This window comes from Callionymus lyra, chromosome 15, assembly GCF_982586985.1.
Source record: "Callionymus lyra chromosome 15, fCalLyr1.hap1.1, whole genome shotgun sequence".
Lineage (NCBI taxonomy): Eukaryota > Metazoa > Chordata > Actinopteri > Syngnathiformes > Callionymidae > Callionymus > Callionymus lyra.
The window spans coordinates 22,051,474-22,069,567 of NC_141832.1; the positions used below are offsets into that span (position 1 = coordinate 22,051,474).

General features: G+C 37.6%; 2 protein-coding genes across 8 annotated transcripts; one reads left to right on the forward strand and one right to left on the reverse strand.

The window, feature by feature from the left end:
• Positions 1-2,020: 2,020 nt before the first annotated feature.
• On the reverse strand, positions 2,021-5,747 carry phb1 (prohibitin 1). Its single transcript, XM_087810013.1, has 7 exons — positions 5,621-5,747; positions 5,075-5,176; positions 4,510-4,671; positions 4,279-4,421; positions 2,702-2,818; positions 2,514-2,609; positions 2,021-2,331 (listed from the first exon to the last, which is right to left on the reverse strand). The coding sequence occupies exons 2-7, from the start codon at positions 5,157-5,159 to the stop codon at positions 2,119-2,121; spliced, it is 816 nt and encodes a 271-aa protein (XP_087666139.1). The 5' UTR covers positions 5,160-5,176; positions 5,621-5,747; the 3' UTR covers positions 2,021-2,118.
• A 1,481-nt stretch (positions 5,748-7,228) lies between these two features.
• On the forward strand, positions 7,229-18,088 carry LOC148065364 (uncharacterized). 7 transcript variants are annotated; one of them, XM_087809998.1, is made up of 8 exons: positions 7,229-7,332; positions 7,702-7,758; positions 9,836-9,903; positions 10,624-10,807; positions 12,198-12,301; positions 13,525-15,657; positions 15,869-16,077; positions 17,384-18,088. In XM_087809998.1, exons 4-8 carry the CDS (start codon positions 10,627-10,629, stop codon positions 17,454-17,456), a joined length of 2,700 nt encoding a protein of 899 aa, XP_087666124.1. In that variant the 5' UTR covers positions 7,229-7,332; positions 7,702-7,758; positions 9,836-9,903; positions 10,624-10,626; the 3' UTR covers positions 17,457-18,088. The 7 variants fall into 7 exon arrangements, with proteins under 7 accessions (XP_087666124.1, XP_087666121.1, XP_087666123.1 ...); XM_087809995.1 differs by lacking the exon at positions 9,836-9,903; XM_087809997.1 differs by lacking the exon at positions 9,836-9,903 and having other exon boundaries at positions 10,627-10,807.
• The last annotated feature ends 6 nt before the right edge of the window (positions 18,089-18,094 follow it).

Below are 18,094 nucleotides of genomic sequence, written 5' to 3' on the forward strand. Positions count from 1 at the left end.
AAGAGGCGCGCCGCGGTGGTTGTGTCTGGAAGCCTCCCTCCCACCAGAGGCGGCGCGCACACGCACGCCCGAGCTGGACCCGTTTGTGATGGAGTCGGTGACAGAGAAGATCCACCGAGTAAAACACGTCGAAACTCGCCGTGAAGTCGATGTGTGAATGTGGGAAAAAAAGCATCTGACAGAATAACAAGCTTTGATTATTTATTTCTATTTTCAAAAACGTTTTTTCAAGCAAATTCATCATACATTCTGATCAAGCTATAATAAAAATAATCAAATCATTTCTATAGTGAAAGATTGCATTTTCTTTTTTTGGAATAATTGACTACAATTTGTACATCGAACAGTTGAATTTAAGATAATTAAATTGACGATTTTCCAAATGTACGCATTTCTTTTCACTCGTAGTTTTATATTCTGACTCCAATAACTCAAAAGAAAACCACTTAATTCACTGTTTTAAATAAAAAAATCGTATCCATTTAAAATAATTAGTGCAACCAGGCATTACTAAAAGAGTACCGATCAGTCACGTGATCGCCTGCACGCAGACTGATTGGCTAAAAGTTCGAAGTACTCCTTTAATTAGGTGTTTTTGAGTTATGACTTGCTTTAAGGATAAAGGATAATATATACGTGGAAGCCATTCATTGTAATATGACGATTTGTAGTCTAAACCAAACCAATAACGTTTTAATTTAGTCACAAATGTTACATCGTGTTCCCTTTAAATCTGTGATGTCTCGCTTTCCACTACTATAAACATGATTCCTATAATTTGGGTCGGAGTGATTTTTTTTTCTATCTCCAATTTTTTTCTCCACGAACAATTCCGAAAATACTAGAATCTAACCTTGATTCCAAATGTTGAAACTAAAATCAAACTGGTACAAGGTGATCAGTATATTTCATGAGCTTTCAAACATGTAAAATGTGTTAAAATGCGTTATAGAGAAAAACGTTGAATTGGAGCGTTGTAAATTACATAATGCATGTTTCAATATTGTTGTAAAAATAAATCCTACGTGTCATTTCTTTTTTAATCAAGGATACGGATGCTTCCCACGTGATATTTACAAAACATTTTGAATTAATTTTAAATCATCATTAATAATGTCCTTAAAGTTATGTACGTGATAGTATAATCTGCTCAGTGACATTACCACTCCCTTATTCACACTCTCCTTGTTATCAGTGATCCAAAAATATATATAATATGACTATTATGTAAGTAATTTGTATTTGTATAGCGCTTTTCCAGACCAGGGTCACAAAGCGCTTAGACAATCAAAACAATATTCAATAAAGTATATACTTTAAAGGTCGAGATAACACTGATAACACAACAGGAGTTCAGGAAAATCAAAGAAAAGCCTGAACAAATAAAAACATCTTGAGATGTTTCTTGAAAGAGTCAGACTCCATCAAACAGAAAGAGAGGAAGCTCGTTCCAAAGCTTAGGAGCAACAGCCTGGAAGGATTTCTCTCTAGTCCTGAACTGTGTACAGGAACCATCAGTAGATTCTGATCCACAGACCTCAGAGCACGAGCTGGGGTGTAAGGCTGGATCAGATCAGTGATGTAAGGAGGAGCCTGACCATAAATAGATCTGAAAGTAAGAACCAGAATTTTAAAATTGATCCTGAAAGATACTGGAAGCCAGTTAAGAGTTTTAAGGATCGGAGAAATGTGAGTTCTTCTACTAGAGCGAGTCAGAATTCTCGCTGCAGAGTTCTGAATCAACTGCAGGCGAGACAGATCCTTCTTGTTAAGACATGAAAACGGCCTGTTACAATAGTCCAGGCGAGAAGACACAAACGCATAGATTACAAGCTCCAGACATTTTCCTAAATTTAGAGATTATGCTGATAATCCTGCATTGTCTATAGACATGTTAAGCATTTGCAAACTGATCTACAGGTACATGCACATTATGGCATATTCAATATGCCATATTGGATCGACACAACTTCATTAGAAAACAATAGTTTCAGTAATGATTAAAGTAATAGAAAACAAATCCTGGGAATCAAACAAACAATTTTATTGTGGACTTGTACACTTTCTTTGACGGTGACATTACATTTCCCTGTAAACTAAGGAGGGTTTGTGATGTCATCACTGGGGCAGTTGGAGCAATGTGCCCTGTCCTGGTGGCAGGTAGGTGATATTACGGGAGCGGGAGAGCTGTAAAGCAATGTCTTCAGCTGCTTCTAGCTTACGCAGCTCCACTAGACCATCACCGGCCTCCATGAGGGAGTTGGCAATGAGCAAGGCAGCTTGGGAATCTCCCTCTGCCGATATGATGGCAGCCTGCTTCAGCTGCTCTGCCTGAGAAGAAAAAATAAAAAGCTTTACTTAACAGTTTTCAGCTGACAAATAATTTAAGCTAGTTTAAATGTATGGAAAACCTATTCATAACAATAGCAGATACACCAACATTAGCACTTGCTGGTTAGTGTCTACAAACAAACACAAATGCCTGTCGCAATAAATGAAAATGATCTTCCCACCTTTTCCACAACAAACCGGGCTCTCTCTGCCTCCTGCTGGGCCACCTGCTTCATCTCAACGGCTTCAGTGAATTCTCGGCCAAAGGTCAAGTGCGTCTGAAAGATCAAAGATTATATGTTTAACATTGAAAACAGTGTCTGAAATGTTTTACTTAAGCTTAAAAAAGGAAGAAAAAAATGCGTCTGACCAGGGAAACATCATCCAGGATGAGACCAAAGGTGGAGGCTCTTTCTGTGAGGTCCTCGCTGACCTGCCGGGACACCAGCTCTCTTTGTGTGATGAGCTCGCCAGCATCAAACCGAGCCTGTGCAAGGAAGGGAAAGAGAGAATGAGTTGGACACCAACTAAAGCAAAACACAGGAGCACAGATCAAGGAGCTGTAGATTAAACCTAGCAGTAAATAGAAATAGACACAAAGGACAGGATTACACTTAAACCTTCTTAAAGGAATGACTACAGTGAATTAAAATCACACTTATATTGACAAATAAGGAGTGTTTGAAAAGTCTTGTTTATTAGCCAGTTATACACCAGAACACTGATCAATACAAGAGCAAAAAAGGAAATTGAAATCACAATAGGATTGGGTGATATGGACATTTAGGTCTTCACAATATCAATATTTCTCAAATGTGATTATTGTTATTAATTTAAAGCTCTTCTTGCCAACTAGAACATTTATGTACGAACATCAACAAGTAATTATATACACGTTTGAAAATGTAGCAAACAAATACATGTTTTATGCATATAATGCATCATATTAATTGGCAGTCAAAATAAAATAAGAGTTAGTCAGTCTGGCAATGGTCTACAAGTAAAGGATGTCTTCTATTAAAACATGGCAACATTTTATAAACTACTGTCCCTTCTGTGTTAAAAAAAAATAAGGTGCGTTAACCATTAGCAATGACCTTTGTTCAAAACATATTTAAATGTTAATTATATTAACTTCACCAAGGTGTGGAGGGTGTTCTGCTTTCAGTAAGGTTGATCTGCCGCATTGTAAACAGTTTGCAACCTTATGAGGATTGGTTAGAAATGCGATGACTAAATTAAGGTGCTGCAACATACGCTGCGCGTTTCAATTAGAGAAGATTTAGTCATTTATTTGTACATCTTGCAAAGCACTGTCGCAGGTGCAGCCAGTTATGTTTAGAAACAGCATCAATTTTGACGTAAAAAAAAAATTTAAAAAATGCATGACGTTTTAACAGAGTAATGAAAATGCGCCCTTTTTGACATTTGTTTATAAGCCTTGTGAGGATCCAGCATTACCAGATTGCTCCAAAGTCAACGTGACTCGTAGCAGACTGGTTTTTACCTTGAGCAATCTTATAATAGTATTTTTTTTTATCGATTTGTGTTTTTAAAGCTCCATGTTAAATAAGTTCCTTGAGAGAGCTGGGACCTCAAGCGGGCTGTTACAGAGACTGATCCGGTGATCTGTGAGCAAGAGCTCAGGAAACCAAAAAAAACAAAACAAATAACCAGTCCAATTAATTGATTAGTCTAATCCAATATTGTACTTAACTATGGTTTCAGGCATTTAGTAAGACATCATTATTTTGATCACCACTTATGTAAATATGTAAATTTTTTCCACATTAGAAAGAGAAACTGACTTAAATCACCATTTATCTGATCTTTTTTTAAACATTTTTCAACACATATAGATAGAGATCTCCTTGTATGAACAGATTCAATGCTTTTCCATTCAGTACAACTGAACTTTAACGGGGAAAAGCCAAAATAGTTACTTACCACGACTGCCTTCAGGACTTCAGTTGTGATAGAAGGAAGGACTCTCTCGTCATAGTCCTCGCCTATACTGGTGTAGATACGAGGGAGCTGGGTAGTCATGGGCCGGAAGAGGATACGTAATGTGATGTTGACATTCTGCAAATCTAAAAGTTGAAAAAAATCACGTTAATGACAGTTAGTGACAGGATGAGCAAGATTATACTACACAGGTCATCAGTAGAAATAGTGCACCTTTGCTTCCTGTGATGACGGGCACGTTGCGTGGACGGGAGCGACAGTCAAAGAGGATTGGTTTCTGGATCCATGGAATGCGGAAGTGTGTGCCCTCCCCAGCGACAATATCTTGAACACCTCTGAACCGGTCAAATATTACAGCCCTGTGCCCAGCATCAACTGCAACAAGCAGAACATGTTTTATGGTAAGGATTTTTGTTTACATTGATGCCTACTTCAATGAAAATATGTATTGAATAACCAGTGTTTTCACATTTCAAACAGCTTTTTGGTTTTGTAAAACTACATTGTCTTTACCCAAAATTATTTAAGTGATACCAACGGGTCTCTCATTTACATCCAAGGTCAACTAGACACAAAAAGTAAAACCATGCTTATGTAAAAAAATTGGGTAAGAAAAAAAGAAATAAACAATAGAAATAACTAGGGTCAGAACAAGGGGAAAAAAAGCAAATTGTCAGTTACAAATAATAACACAATCAGAATATACAAGACATTAAAACATGTGCAATAAAAACACTTTAGACATTTTATTTTTATTTTTTTAAATCAAGTCACTCACCATTATAGAGAGCCGAGTTCACGACACCTCCACCGACAGCAAGGGCAAGTCCCAGCTTTCCAATATTCTCAAAGAGTTTGGCCATGACTGCTATTTAACTCCCTGGAAAAAGAAGTGAAGCAATATTACAAGGATATCTTGTGTTACTCGCAGTCTTCAAGGCGTGGATCTGTCAACATTGGAGGGAGTTTGATGCCATTATGTGTCTGAATATTACTCTAGTGATGGCGGATCTCAGGTATGACCGTTGGAACAATACAAAAATGAAATATATATAGCAATAAAACAGCTTAACTAACAACAACAGCAAATACACTTGCAAGCGAGAGTATAAAGTTTTTAAAGTGATCCATTATTAACATTTAATGTCGGCCATGCTGTGACAGCGGGCGTGAGCATGTAAGCTAATTTAGCTTCTTCACAGACCTTCTAAAAACAAGAGGTTTGCACGAAAATCGAATCTTAAACCACGTCACCCACACATACGTTATGAAGTCTACATTACAGCAATTTGAAGTGATTTCCGTGCTGCGTGTCGTAACTCACCTCGGTTGTCTATGACCTCCACCGGACACGGCGTACAACGCATGAGTTTGCAATCTAGTGCGCCTGCGCAACGGAAATGTAACCTTACACCTGATTGGCTCACAGAGTGATCTCTACTTCTACAGTATCTAACGGAGCTTACACAAGCTTCTCACATGTTACCGCCACCGTGTGGTCATTGTGATACCAGCTCTTCCAATTACGATGGAAAAAAGTCAAATAAAAAAGGAATTAAAAGAGAAATAGCAAATTAATAATCTATTTGGATAAATGTAATTTTTCCATAATTCAATCAACGGTGCTTTGGTGTAATCAGTTTTCCTGGTTGACAAATAAATAGGGGATTTTCAGAATTATTAGTAGGATCAAGTAAGGTATTTATATTATATTTTACTAGATGTGAAGCACACCAATGGATATTTAAATAAATAGTTATTTATTGTGTCCTTTGATTTTATATTATATGGACTAAGTAGAAAACCTAATACCTACCTAATAACCTAACCTACCTAATAATTCAAGTTTACCCAGATATAAAATCAGTCTTTCAACTATATAATAGATTATTTAAATAAAATGAAAACAACTGGGGAAACCAAATGCAAGAGACCAATTACTCCAATGTAATTACAAAATGGTTTATTTACAATTAAATTTTAGAAGAGATGTTTAAATATTTTATTGTTAATAGTATCCATTAAATTATGACCTAGATGAACTTGTCTTTTTGACACCGTAACAGACAAGATATACTCCATTTGACACCTTACAAAACATTTAATGCCGTTCTGTCATAAAAACATCACTCTAACCACCTAGAAGAAATAATATCGAATAGTTTATTTCATTTTAAACTGTTTTGTTGATTATTTAGTCCTAAAAATAATTTGTTTGGGAATATGTATATATGTTGCCCTTTTTTTCTAGAAACTTATGCCAAATGACTACATATAAACAATAAGAATATAATTATAATAACCAAATAATACTCCAATATCAACACTATTATTTGGGCTTGATGGATCTACTGACTCCTTCAAGAAACATCTTAAAACATTTTATTTGTTCAGGCTTTTCCTTGATTTTCTGGAAGTCCTATTTTGTTCTCAGTATTATCTTGAACTTTAAAGTATATATTTTATTGAGTATTGTTTTGATTGTTTAATCGCTTTGTGACCCTGGTCTGGAAAAGCGCTATACAAATACAAATTACTTACTTACTTACATAGTAAGTATAGTATGAAACTATACATAGTTTTGTCACGAAAATGGGCGTTTTTTCGTTATTTTTTTCAATTGTTTTGAAAAAGGGATCATGTGCGTATTGAAATAAGACAAATTAAACATATATAGCTCATAACATGTATTTGTAAAAATGTTAAATTAAATTAAATTAAAATAGTTGAATACGCTGATACATAAAATATCTTAGCAGATGCATCAGAGTTTAAAATAAACAACAATATTCTGCTTATTTAATATCCGAGTAGTTTCCACAAGTCCATTTTTAACAGAACCGTTCAAATAACAATAAAACCGTTCAAATAACCCAAGGCTCGGGTTCTACTCACATCACTCAAGGGCGCCCCCTGGCGTGGAGACAGCGACGCGGCAGCTCGAAGGTTAGTTTCACTTTCCTCCATAGAACTGGCGAAGCTTCTCAACATCTGTGAGCAGAGACGACATCTTCATCCACGGCACGCACGTGTAAGGTACACATAATAACTCTCACAGTATAATCCTCAAACGTTTGGCGTCGATCAACGTTTACTCGTCAGTTAAACTTCACACTTCCTTGATTTTTTTTCCATCTCCGCGCGCGTTCACGTCTCACTTGTTAGCAACGACACAACAAACTCAACTAACCGTCGATCCGCGATTCAACCGTCGTGAGATATCTTAGATATGTTGTCGATTTAAATCCTCCTAGTTTAAACTCTTACTTCAACGTGCATTATGACAACGTCACGTAGCTCTACATGGTGTTCACCGTTAAATCAGCTTTTAAAATGTCATTTTTTTAGCGTTTAAAATGTCATTTTCTTTAACAACATATTGCAATAATTCTCTATTCCGAACAGCTGGGAGGCTCCTCGAGAAGCTACACACGAATCAACTGTCTGCTTTTTTAATACAAGGTAAGGATTTTAAGTAACATAAATGTTTAAATCAGAGTCACACATTCAAAGTGTTGCTAATGTTTACACTATAATGTGACGGTTATTGAACTTTTAAGTTTCATCCCAGACACACCAGTTAGACCAGTTCTGGTCAGTCAGGCTTGAAAGAATGTTAAATGTAAAGGACCACCAACATTCTTAACGAATACGTCTCTGCTGTTCTAAAACATTATCACGAGCACAACCTCCAAACTAACAATGTGATGATGTTCTCCAAGCTTTTGGTTAAACACAGAGCGACTAAGAAGCCTTAGAATAATCGATAATAGATACAAATTAAATGCTTTTCCTTGATTTTCTGGAACTCCTGTGTTGTTCTCAGTATTTTCTTGACCTTTAAAGTATATACTTTATTGAATATTGTTTTGATTGTTTAAGCGATTTGTGACCCTGGTCTGGAAAAGCGCTATATAAATACAAATTACTTTCTTACTTACTTAGTCAATTAAATGCTCTAATAAATAGTTTTTGCGTCAAGACGACTGAATGAATGACATACCAAGGATGTTGAAGAGAACATTTGAAATCAGGAGCCTGGTAAAATACGCTCTTCTGGAGCGGGTTCAATTCCTTCAGGGGTCATCGTGTCTTGGTACCGATCTAAACAATATTAAAGAAGAAAAAAAAAGGGCAGCTCATCAGTCACAATGGTCACCTAAATGAACAGAATAAAGTGAAACCATACACTCAAAACATAGACCTATGATTTAGGCTTTGGTGAGATGTTAAAGAAAAACTATAATTAAAATAATCCATAAGGACATGATATTTGATGAGTGAGAGGAGAGAAGAAGTTAACATTATTCACTAATTCTTAGCTGTTTATTCTGTTACAGGAGTCGTGTCACATTCTGTATGCTACTCTTTCACCATTTTAATGTCTTTGTGACTCATCATGACACCATTCTAACACATCAGCGATTGTGACTTTGTATAAATATTCTCTCTGTATCAATGATTTCTCACAAGGGAATATACGTCATACATGTTTTTTTTCGAAAAGTGAGACAAAACAAGCTTACCGTGTTTTTTATAGATGTCATTTATTTGCTAAAAACTGCAGAATGGTATTAAGAGCTTCAGCGCTTTGGATAGCAGGAAATGGTAGCAGGTACAAGATAAGTTGACTTATTGTATTTGTATTATAAGAAATTGGTCCCATGAGGAGATAGTTCAGGTTTGCAGGAGTAAAGAGTTACACAATAAAGGAGAAATACAATATCATAGCAAGAACACGCACAGGAAAATACAAAAAAATGTACAATACATTTAAAAAAAATGTAATAGCGGTGTACATGTGGATGCACCTACACATATTAAGACGATCAAATATTTGCTATTTAAATCTTAACTCTTTTATTTTTCCATTTGACAATCATTCCATATGATGTGTATCTAAATCATTCAACTGTGGTGCTTTAACTGGAACGTACATGTGGTATTTTACGACTAAGTTTCATTGTAGCATTTCTTGTTTGGAATATGTGGCAAAACAAGCGTTTAAAAAACGATGTGTCTTTGTGTTTTGGATAAATCAATAAATCATGATTGTTGTTAAAGGCATTTGCAAAAAAGGAAATCTACATGTACAACACATTCCTGATGAGGAAAAATATCCCCCCTTTTATTATGAACTGGTATTGCTTTAGCGATGATTTGTTAAATCAAAAAAATACCTGTAACTCGTCAAATGAACCTAGGTCTCTGTTTAAGTGAAAGATTTGGTAAGAAGTTCGAAACATCTGTTGCATGAAGGACATTAAGAAATTACATTTATGTATAGTCTTTAGCGAATTTTCTCACAATTTCAATCAGAATTCAACTTAGGAAAATGATGTCATAACACGATCTATTGTCACAGTTTATTTTCATGTTTAATCAAGAAGGATCTGTCTCGCCTGCAGTTAGTACAAAACTCTGCGAGAATTCTGACCCACTCTAGTAGAAGAACTCACATTTCTCCGATCCTTTAAACTCTTCACTGGCTGCCAGTTTCTTTCAGGATCAATTTTAAAATTCTGGTTCTTACTTTCAGATCTATTCATGGTCCTCCTTACATCAGTGATCTGATCCAGCCTTACATCCCCCAGCTCGGGCTCTGAGGTCTGTGGATCAGAATCTACTGATGGTTCCTCACACACGGTTCAGGACCAGAGGAGAGAAATCCTTCCAGGCTGTTGCTCCTAAGCTTTGGAATGATCTTCCTCTCTCTCTGTGTTTGATGATCTACTGACTCCTTTAAGAAACATCTTAAGACCTTTTTATTTGTGCAGGCTTTTCCCTAATTTTCTGGGACTCCTGTGTTTGTCTTATGTCGTCTTGGCCTTATAAAGTATATATTTGAACTATTTGTGTATCGTTTTTGATTGTTAAAGCGCTTTGTGACCCTGGTCTAGAAAGGCGCTTTACAAATGACCTTTACTTACTTATTTGCTAATTCCTTTGTTAATATTATTATATTATAATATTTATATATATATTTTATTTATTAAAATGTTGAATATTAATAAACTAATTTTCATGGAAATCAAAAACTTAAAATGCAGCTCTAATGGTCCCTTACAGTCCACTGTGATCATTTTTTCACTTTCACTTTCTTATTAAAACAGTTTTGACTCGAAAAAAAAAGTCACTTGGATGGATGTAGTGACCTTAAAGCCCCTGTAGATGGCGCCAGATCGTAAAGTGTGACTTCGCTTGGGTGTGGTCTTCAACAATCTGAACAATCAACCTGCATTTTTAAGCCTACTAAAATAATTGTATGACGTCATATATATTATTTTTTACTAACCCAGAGTTGTTTTCTTCATCCTCTCGCTGCAGCAGATGGAGCTGGCCAGGACGGTGAGGGTCAGAGGACTGCCCGCCGACATAGCAGACGACAGGTTAAACGACAAACTCTTAATTCACTTCCTGAGATCGAAGAATGGAGGAGGGGAAATTGAACATGTCAGCTTTGACAAGCAGGAGCCGGGCTCTGCCCTCATCACCTTTGAAGACAGCCTCGGTCAGTAGACCCCGCTGAGGGATCATGTCTGTGCATACTAATGGCTGCGGAATAGGATCCTGATGAATACTTTATAAAGCTCAGCTGGAGAATGAGGGATTTTGGGGAATGAAACAATGAGTTATGAAGCCATACATATCCCTCCAGGCAAGCTCCCAAACATGGCCGCCTATCTATTATCCAGGCATTGAACTACGACCAGGGAACAGTGATGTTATACCCAGACGAGACATATTAAATAATATATTTTTTAATTAAAAAAAATCCAGGTTAACCCACAAACACAATTCTGCAACAACTACACTTATATGTAATATAAACAAAGAAACCAAAGAAATACAATTGTACTTATTTTAAATCTTTATAATTCTCAATTTGTACACATGAATAAACAAACATGGAAACAAAATAAAGAAAAACAATTACAGTTATTACCTGTAGAAATTATTATTTCCTTGCACGGATATTGAGCAAAAAACTACAGGATCTCACTCATACATTTTCACAACGTGAGTAATAATAATTGGAGTTGTCACAATTTGTTGAATATATTACAATAATACCGGATTTAAATAAGCATTAAATAAATAAATAAAAATGAAAAATGGAAAAATTATACATATTATATATATTCTTTTACAACTTACCATAAAACACTTGTTTGTTCTTCTATTTTATTGTTATGACTCAGGACCCTGAGAAACCTGAAAAAATGCCAAGGTTTCTGTTTTCTGGCAATGGGTGAGTATTCTTAAGGTGTGGGGATGATTTCTGTACTTGTGTTTTTGTGTGAGGTGGATTTGAAGGCCTAACAGAAAAATAATTGAACGCATTAGCACTTTTTTTTTTCCGCTATTCAATTTGAAGTCTTGAATTTTTGTCCTTTAAGTTGAAAAGACTCTCATAATAGGACGTTATTAATCAAGAATGAAAGCATGTGCTTGTTGAGATGAGTCCTTGAACGATGCCTTAAGAAGAGCTAATGCTACTTCACTTAATAAGGAACCAGTTGGTGGAATATTCCTGTCCATTTTAAGATGTTTACCACTGGATGGAAAGGCACAGCAGGACAATATAGAGAAGAAGTGCAAATATTTCAAATCACTAAATTAAGCAACACATGGTATGGAGTGTTCTTTAACTAGCGATACGTTACACAGCATTAAAGAAATAGTTTTCAATTTAAAACGGACTAAACTGGCTTGTATGTGTTAAGTGAGGTGTCGTGGTCTTCTGTCTGTCACCAGTGATTCACACCGAGCTGGAATGTTGGCGCGCAGGTCAATGAAGTGGCCAGTTGTGATGGAGCTTAGTCAGGATGTTTGATGGACTGAGACTGACCCGTCTCTCTCACCCTGTCTCTGTCGCTCTGGCTTCCTTTTTTTTTCAGTGGCACAGAGAGTCGCTCAGCTTCACTGGCACCTTCTGGATGTGGATGGGAGGAAGTTGGAAATCAGCGTTAGTCAGCATTATGGGAGGCTGGACCCAGACCAGGTATATGTTTGACCCAGCAAGGTCTTTCTTTGACCTCAGGGCTCATGTTACTGCTTCTTTCTAGAATAAAATGGTGAACTGTTGTGAAATTATCCAACCCAGCCACATTTTACTTTGACTGACAACCAGTATGTTCCAGGCCAGAAATAAGATCCAAGAGCTTGAAATTATTACAAAATGTAATTTTTTCTTGAATTCAAAAAATTCTTGCTCTAACACAATAACAAGCATAATACACTAATAGTTCCTTTCATATAGGGCAGTGGCTCCAAATATTTTTTTTCACTGCTGACCTGTTTAATGTCAGCATTATATTAGTCTATTTAGTGTCTCACTCATTTTGACTATTTACTGTTTTATTTTTCTGAATAAACTTGACTGAAACAAGCATTTTTAATGGGAAACTAATGTGTTGATTTAAGTGATTTAAGTAAATTTGATCTTGGACCTCTATTGTACTCATAAGTAGGTGTCTGTTTTTACCAAACTATCTTTTCATTAATATATTTATATAAGAAAATGTGCTTAAAACACAATTTTTCTTGAGATGAAATCTTGTTAACCACGCCCACTCTGCTGTGATTGGTCAAGCATCAAGGTTTACCTCCGTGTGTCATCAATCCCGGAAGTCTTGACCTCCATGGGACTCGCTGTATAAACAAAGCAGGGCGTGATTACAGCTGGTAGGAGGAGGAGTGAAGACCATTATTACGTGGACTCCGCTCTCGTAACCTCTCGTTCGCCGAGATTTCAGATGGGGGAGATATAGTTAATTCAAAACAGTGTTATGATGAGTGTCCTACTGCATCAGGGAATTTTTCACAGTAGTGTCAACAGTCTGAAGCTAATGTAACTGCAGAATAAAAAAAACACATTTCAGGCATTCAAAATTAATAGAACAGAAGTTTTATATATATATATTTTTTCCAGCAAACAAATGCCTTACAGGCAAGGTGTTGAGGTCCACGTATAAAGTGCATGTTAAAGATCCTGAAAGCGTTTCCCTGAATACAACCGGTGTGAATCACAACCCTGTGATAATTTCTTAGCCACTACTAGAATGTATTGTAGTTGTTGTAAAAAGCCAAAACTTGTTTCTTCCCACTATCTTGCTGGTCCTTATTGTGTTTGTTGTCAACTAATCCAGTAAATAATTTTGCATTTGCAATAATGACTGACGCATCAGTGCAGCTAAATGGTTTGTTTTCCCTCTTGATTTGCAGGTTATCATCAACGTATCTGCAACAGTAGACTTCAGTCAGCTACCTGGTGGGAAAGCAGTGTTGACAAGTCTTCATCAGAGACACCCAGATATTCAGACAATATACGATCCTACTAGGACAACGTGCATCGTTTGCGGGGCTCACTCCAAAGTCCAGTTGGTCTTGGCGCACTTGCTCGGCTGCTGCCAAAGTCACAACTCTTTGACTCCAACAAGGCAAAAGCAAGAGTTGCCCCAACCACAAGAGCATTCGTTTAAGGAGCTTAAAGAGAAAAGAACAAATGACTACAACTCCAGACTGTCGGATGAAAGACACAAAAAGGCTCCGCTGGACGAGAAGACGACGGGAGGATTGTCCAACGTAGTAGAAGTCTCAATCATCGTAGACTCCGATATGTTCCAGTACCTGCAGAAACGCTGTCAGGACCAATATCACGAGATCCTCCGCCAGCACCGCGTGGAGGTCGTGGACGTGACGGCTCAGGGTTTGACCACTCTGTTCCTGCACGTCGCCGATCCCGATCAAGGTCAGGAGCAAGAGCGTATCCAGATGGCGCAGGATGCAATAAGCAAGCTGTACCAGGAGAACGAGATCAGAATCCGTAAAGATCAGCTGTGTAAGAGCATCCTGTCGCCCAAAGGGGGGCTTAAAAGGGCGCTGAAGAATATAAGCCTGAAATTCCCCCGAATTCTTCTGACGGAAGATGATGTTAATGTATACATCATAGGAAACCGTAGCGATGTGTGCGATGCAAAGCAGATTCTCCTCCTAGATCAAGAGGAAGAGGATTCTCTTTTTCCTCATCCTACGGAGGCGGTCAGCCCTCCTGTGATAGACGTACAAAAGACTGTAATTGATAAGAAAGGTCATCAGTCAGGAGAGGAGGAAAGAAGATCCAATTCAAAGTACAAGCTGGCCACTCGGTTTAAAGATTCTGGACTGTCCGCTTTAACCCGTCTTCCTGGTGAATTTCCTTTTTCCACTAGGCAAAATCATTCTCTAAAAGATATAAAATCCCTTCCAGTCGTTCAAGCTGATAGTCCTGAGTTCCGTCCTGCCATGAAGCGCACCAGCAGTTTTTCAGGCACGCATCAGCGAAAACCTCAAAGTAAGGCTCCAGTGAGTCAAGATGATTCTGCGTTATCTGTTTCCAAAAGCAAAGTTCAACTCCCCAGTTTCACGAGACAAAAGGACAATGTGACAAGGGAAGCTTATCACGCGGACATAATAGCCTCAAACATTCTCTGGGGGTACATCAAAGAGGCCTATAATTCCGACGTGGAGGACCTGACTACGGACGTGCAAGTGAAAGAGAGTAGCTTGGAAGACAGCAACAACGTTACCCTGAAAATCAGCGGGGCGAATGAGACCAAAGTGATCATCTGTCAGACGGCCTTGCAAGCCCTGATCGACACGGTCAGTCCCGACTTCGGCCATCTGGAGATCCAGCTTGGAATCTCCAACCCGACGGAGGAGATCTTGAATGCCTGCTGTGATGAGGTGCGAAGACGGTTTTCAAAGGTTGTCATCCGGATGTTAAAGAACAAGTTGCTTCTGTTGGGGCCGAAGAGGTTGTGCTCGCAGGTCGGCGCTTCCTTGCAGGAGGTGTTTCGAGCCGATGAAGGTCCCGAGTTTAATGGGAAGGCGACAGGTTTCACTCTTTCCTCATCCAACACACAGTTATCAGTGAGAAAGGATCCTGTGGTCAAAGAAAAAATGAAAAGTTTGGGAACATCAGAGCATATATTTAGCCAAGCCTACCCTTCAACCACTGAATTGAAAGGTGCTGGATTGCACCAAGAATCCATGGATGGAACTTCTGGGCACGTCGGAGACGGACATAACAGACCGCAAACTATTACAAACACTTTTGCCTTCGCTCAGGGAGACCCAGTGTGCATCTGTGTGTGTGGAAAGACCAAGTCCCCCATGACCAGGACTGATTGTGGGACTCTTATGTGCTCCACGTGCCTGGAAACTGTGCATATCCACTGCAGAGTATGTCCTGGAGTTGAAGAGACACAGCGAGGTATCCAGGGCACGATGAGCCACTCCAAAGTCAACGTCAGTATACCCGGCTCCAAATACTTAGCCATCAAGGTTACCTACTGCATTCCCAACGGTATACAAGGGGTAAGTGCGTATCTTAGTTAAATTATTTCAAATTCATTTTTTAGTTTGGATGGATATAGAAACAAGTAGAGCAGCTGAGTCACTTAACTAGGACATTTGAATTACAATTATGCGTTGCTTCATTTTAAATTGTGCATAGATGAACCATTACCTAATTGCTAAAATAAAAAACTGAATTCTGTTCATTTGATAATATACTTTGGTTATGCAGGATACCCATCCTTCCCCCGGAGAGCCGTTTCACGGTGCAGTCTTTGAAGCCTACCTGCCTGACTGCGGCAAGAGCAGGAGGCTGTTGCAGAGGCTGGCGATAGCGTTCAGGCAGGGGCTCACCTTCACGGTGACCAGCAAAGACAATGATGCTAGGGTGACGTGGGCCTCCATCCCTCACAAGACAAGCCTACAAGGAGGCAAATCAGGGTGAGTGTCATGACATGTAGGCCCACATTATCGTATTTAGCAGTAGAGGTGTGTATAGGCAAAAATCTGGCGTTACGATACAGGGCCAGCAATACGATATATTGCGATACTTTAGGAACAAGGATGTCAAAAAATCAGCTTTAAAAGCTGCTGGTGTTGACTGTATCCTCTTGTTCTCAGTCCTTGCTGGACTCTCGCTTGATTACATTTTTCGTTTAGCAGCACAGAATGTTATCACTTCTGCCATATAGTGGACAACTATGTTGTCAACCATACAGGAACTATAGTAAAAAATAAAAAATGTTTCGAAAATAGCAGAAAATTGATCCAGTGATGTTCAATATCGATACAGTATTGTAAAATAAACGTATCAATATTTACAAATACCCTTATATAGCAGGCATGTCCGAAGTCAAAACATAGGGAAATAGTGGAGAGACAGCCATCTAGTGGGCTCTAAAAATAATGACACTGCTTCATGAAGCTTCATCTGTTTATCACTAATAATAACTTTATCTTCACTTTGATTTCTAAGTGATGAACAATATGTTATTTACTTAGTAGGTGTTCTATTCTGACCTCCTACTGATCCTTTATATGTGCCAAAACCACAAACCTAATTGAGATTAGATCAACCAAATGGAGTGATTCTCTGATGGAGACTTATTGGTGGTTTTAGAAGAATCTGTATCTACTCAATCCACTCCAGAGAGTTCATGAAAGAACAAGGAAGTCCCCAGATACTAAGAAAAACATCTAACTCATCCAATAAGAAGTCAGCATGTTTTATTTTTTTAATTTGATTGATGTATCACCACAACAGTCAGTCATGGATGATGGTAACAGTTTAATAAAACCCTGTTATATTACTTTAATAAAAGTTAGCAATTGGGTTATTAATATTGTAAATCATTTAGTAAATAGAGCCAGGGAAAAAGATGGACCTACGATCCTTAAAATCAAGATAATGACAACATTTAGAATTTAGATTATGATTTAAAGTGAAACTGATGGAGGACTTAAGTCAGATAATGGAGGTTTGAGGCAAATACAAGATGTATTTTGACGGATGAAGAACTAAAATCCATTTTTGAAAATTTGAAAGAATGTTTGTTGAGTTTTGTAATGAATGTTGGCCACATCATAACTGAATTGGACATTGACTGTAATTAGAGCAAATGTTATTTGCTGATTAACTTTTTTTTGTTTTGCACTCAATTTGAATTGTGGTGTAAAATAAAGCAGCACCAGTTCAACTCTAACGTAGAAAGCAACACACCTAAAGCTTTCTCTTTTTGTCTCTCAGGAAAGGTTACCCGGATTCCGGCTACTTGACCCGCTTGTCCGATGTCTTGACATTGCTTGGGATCGAGGAGTAACCAGCGTTAATGAGAGGAAACCTGGAGGCGGTTCCTTAAAGAGAAGGATCTCCTTCAGGGGCTCATCATTTAGTGCTCTTATTTTGAAATACAGTAATAATGTTGCTAAGCTAATCATCTAATTGGTGCCTAAAAAAAACACTGTGATAGTATTTTATTGACCGGACATTCATACTATTGAGCATATTGTGAATTGATTTCTGACATGTCATGATTATTTCATGCCTTTTCATCTCCAAGGGACTTATTTTGAAGAGTCATTGAAATGTTATTTAATTGAAAAAAAATCTAAAGGCAAAAGATCAAAAACATCAACCTCTCATTGGAAAAAAAAGAGTTTAAAGTATGGGGTCTTATTTGCAGAGTTCCGAAAGTGAAAATCAGAAAATCATTTTATTGAAATCTTTTCTATTAAACAGCGAAAGGTGTTATTAATGACATGGATTATATGTATATAAAGAAGATGTCGCTGTTGCTTGTGTCCTGTTTATCTTTTTTTTTTGTATATTGTAACTTTTTCTATACGTTTTTTACTGTCAATGACTTTGTAAAAACAAATGAACGATTTCATACATTAGATGAACATCCATCATTTCAAAAGTTGAAATTGTAAAAATAAAAGAAAGACAAGATCTCAA

Bases quoted from the DNA above. Each gene is read 5' to 3' on its own strand.
- phb1 (XM_087810013.1), bottom strand. From the start codon at position 5,159: ATGGCCAAACTCTTTGAGAATATTGGAAAGCTGGGACTTGCCCTTGCT. The intron at 4,672-5,074 runs GTGAGTGACTTG...TGCTTGTTGCAG, and splicing joins GAACTCGGCTCTCTATAATG to TTGATGCTGGGCACAGGGCT. The intron at 2,332-2,513 runs GTGGGAAGATCA...TTTTCTTCTCAG, and splicing joins CCCGGTTTGTTGTGGAAAAG to GCAGAGCAGCTGAAGCAGGC.
- LOC148065364 (XM_087809998.1), top strand. From the start codon at position 10,627: ATGGAGCTGGCCAGGACGGTGAGGGTCAGAGGACTGCCCGCCGACATA. The intron at 15,658-15,868 runs GTAAGTGCGTAT...TTGGTTATGCAG, and splicing joins TTCCCAACGGTATACAAGGG to GATACCCATCCTTCCCCCGG. The intron at 16,078-17,383 runs GTGAGTGTCATG...TTTGTCTCTCAG, and splicing joins CTACAAGGAGGCAAATCAGG to GAAAGGTTACCCGGATTCCG.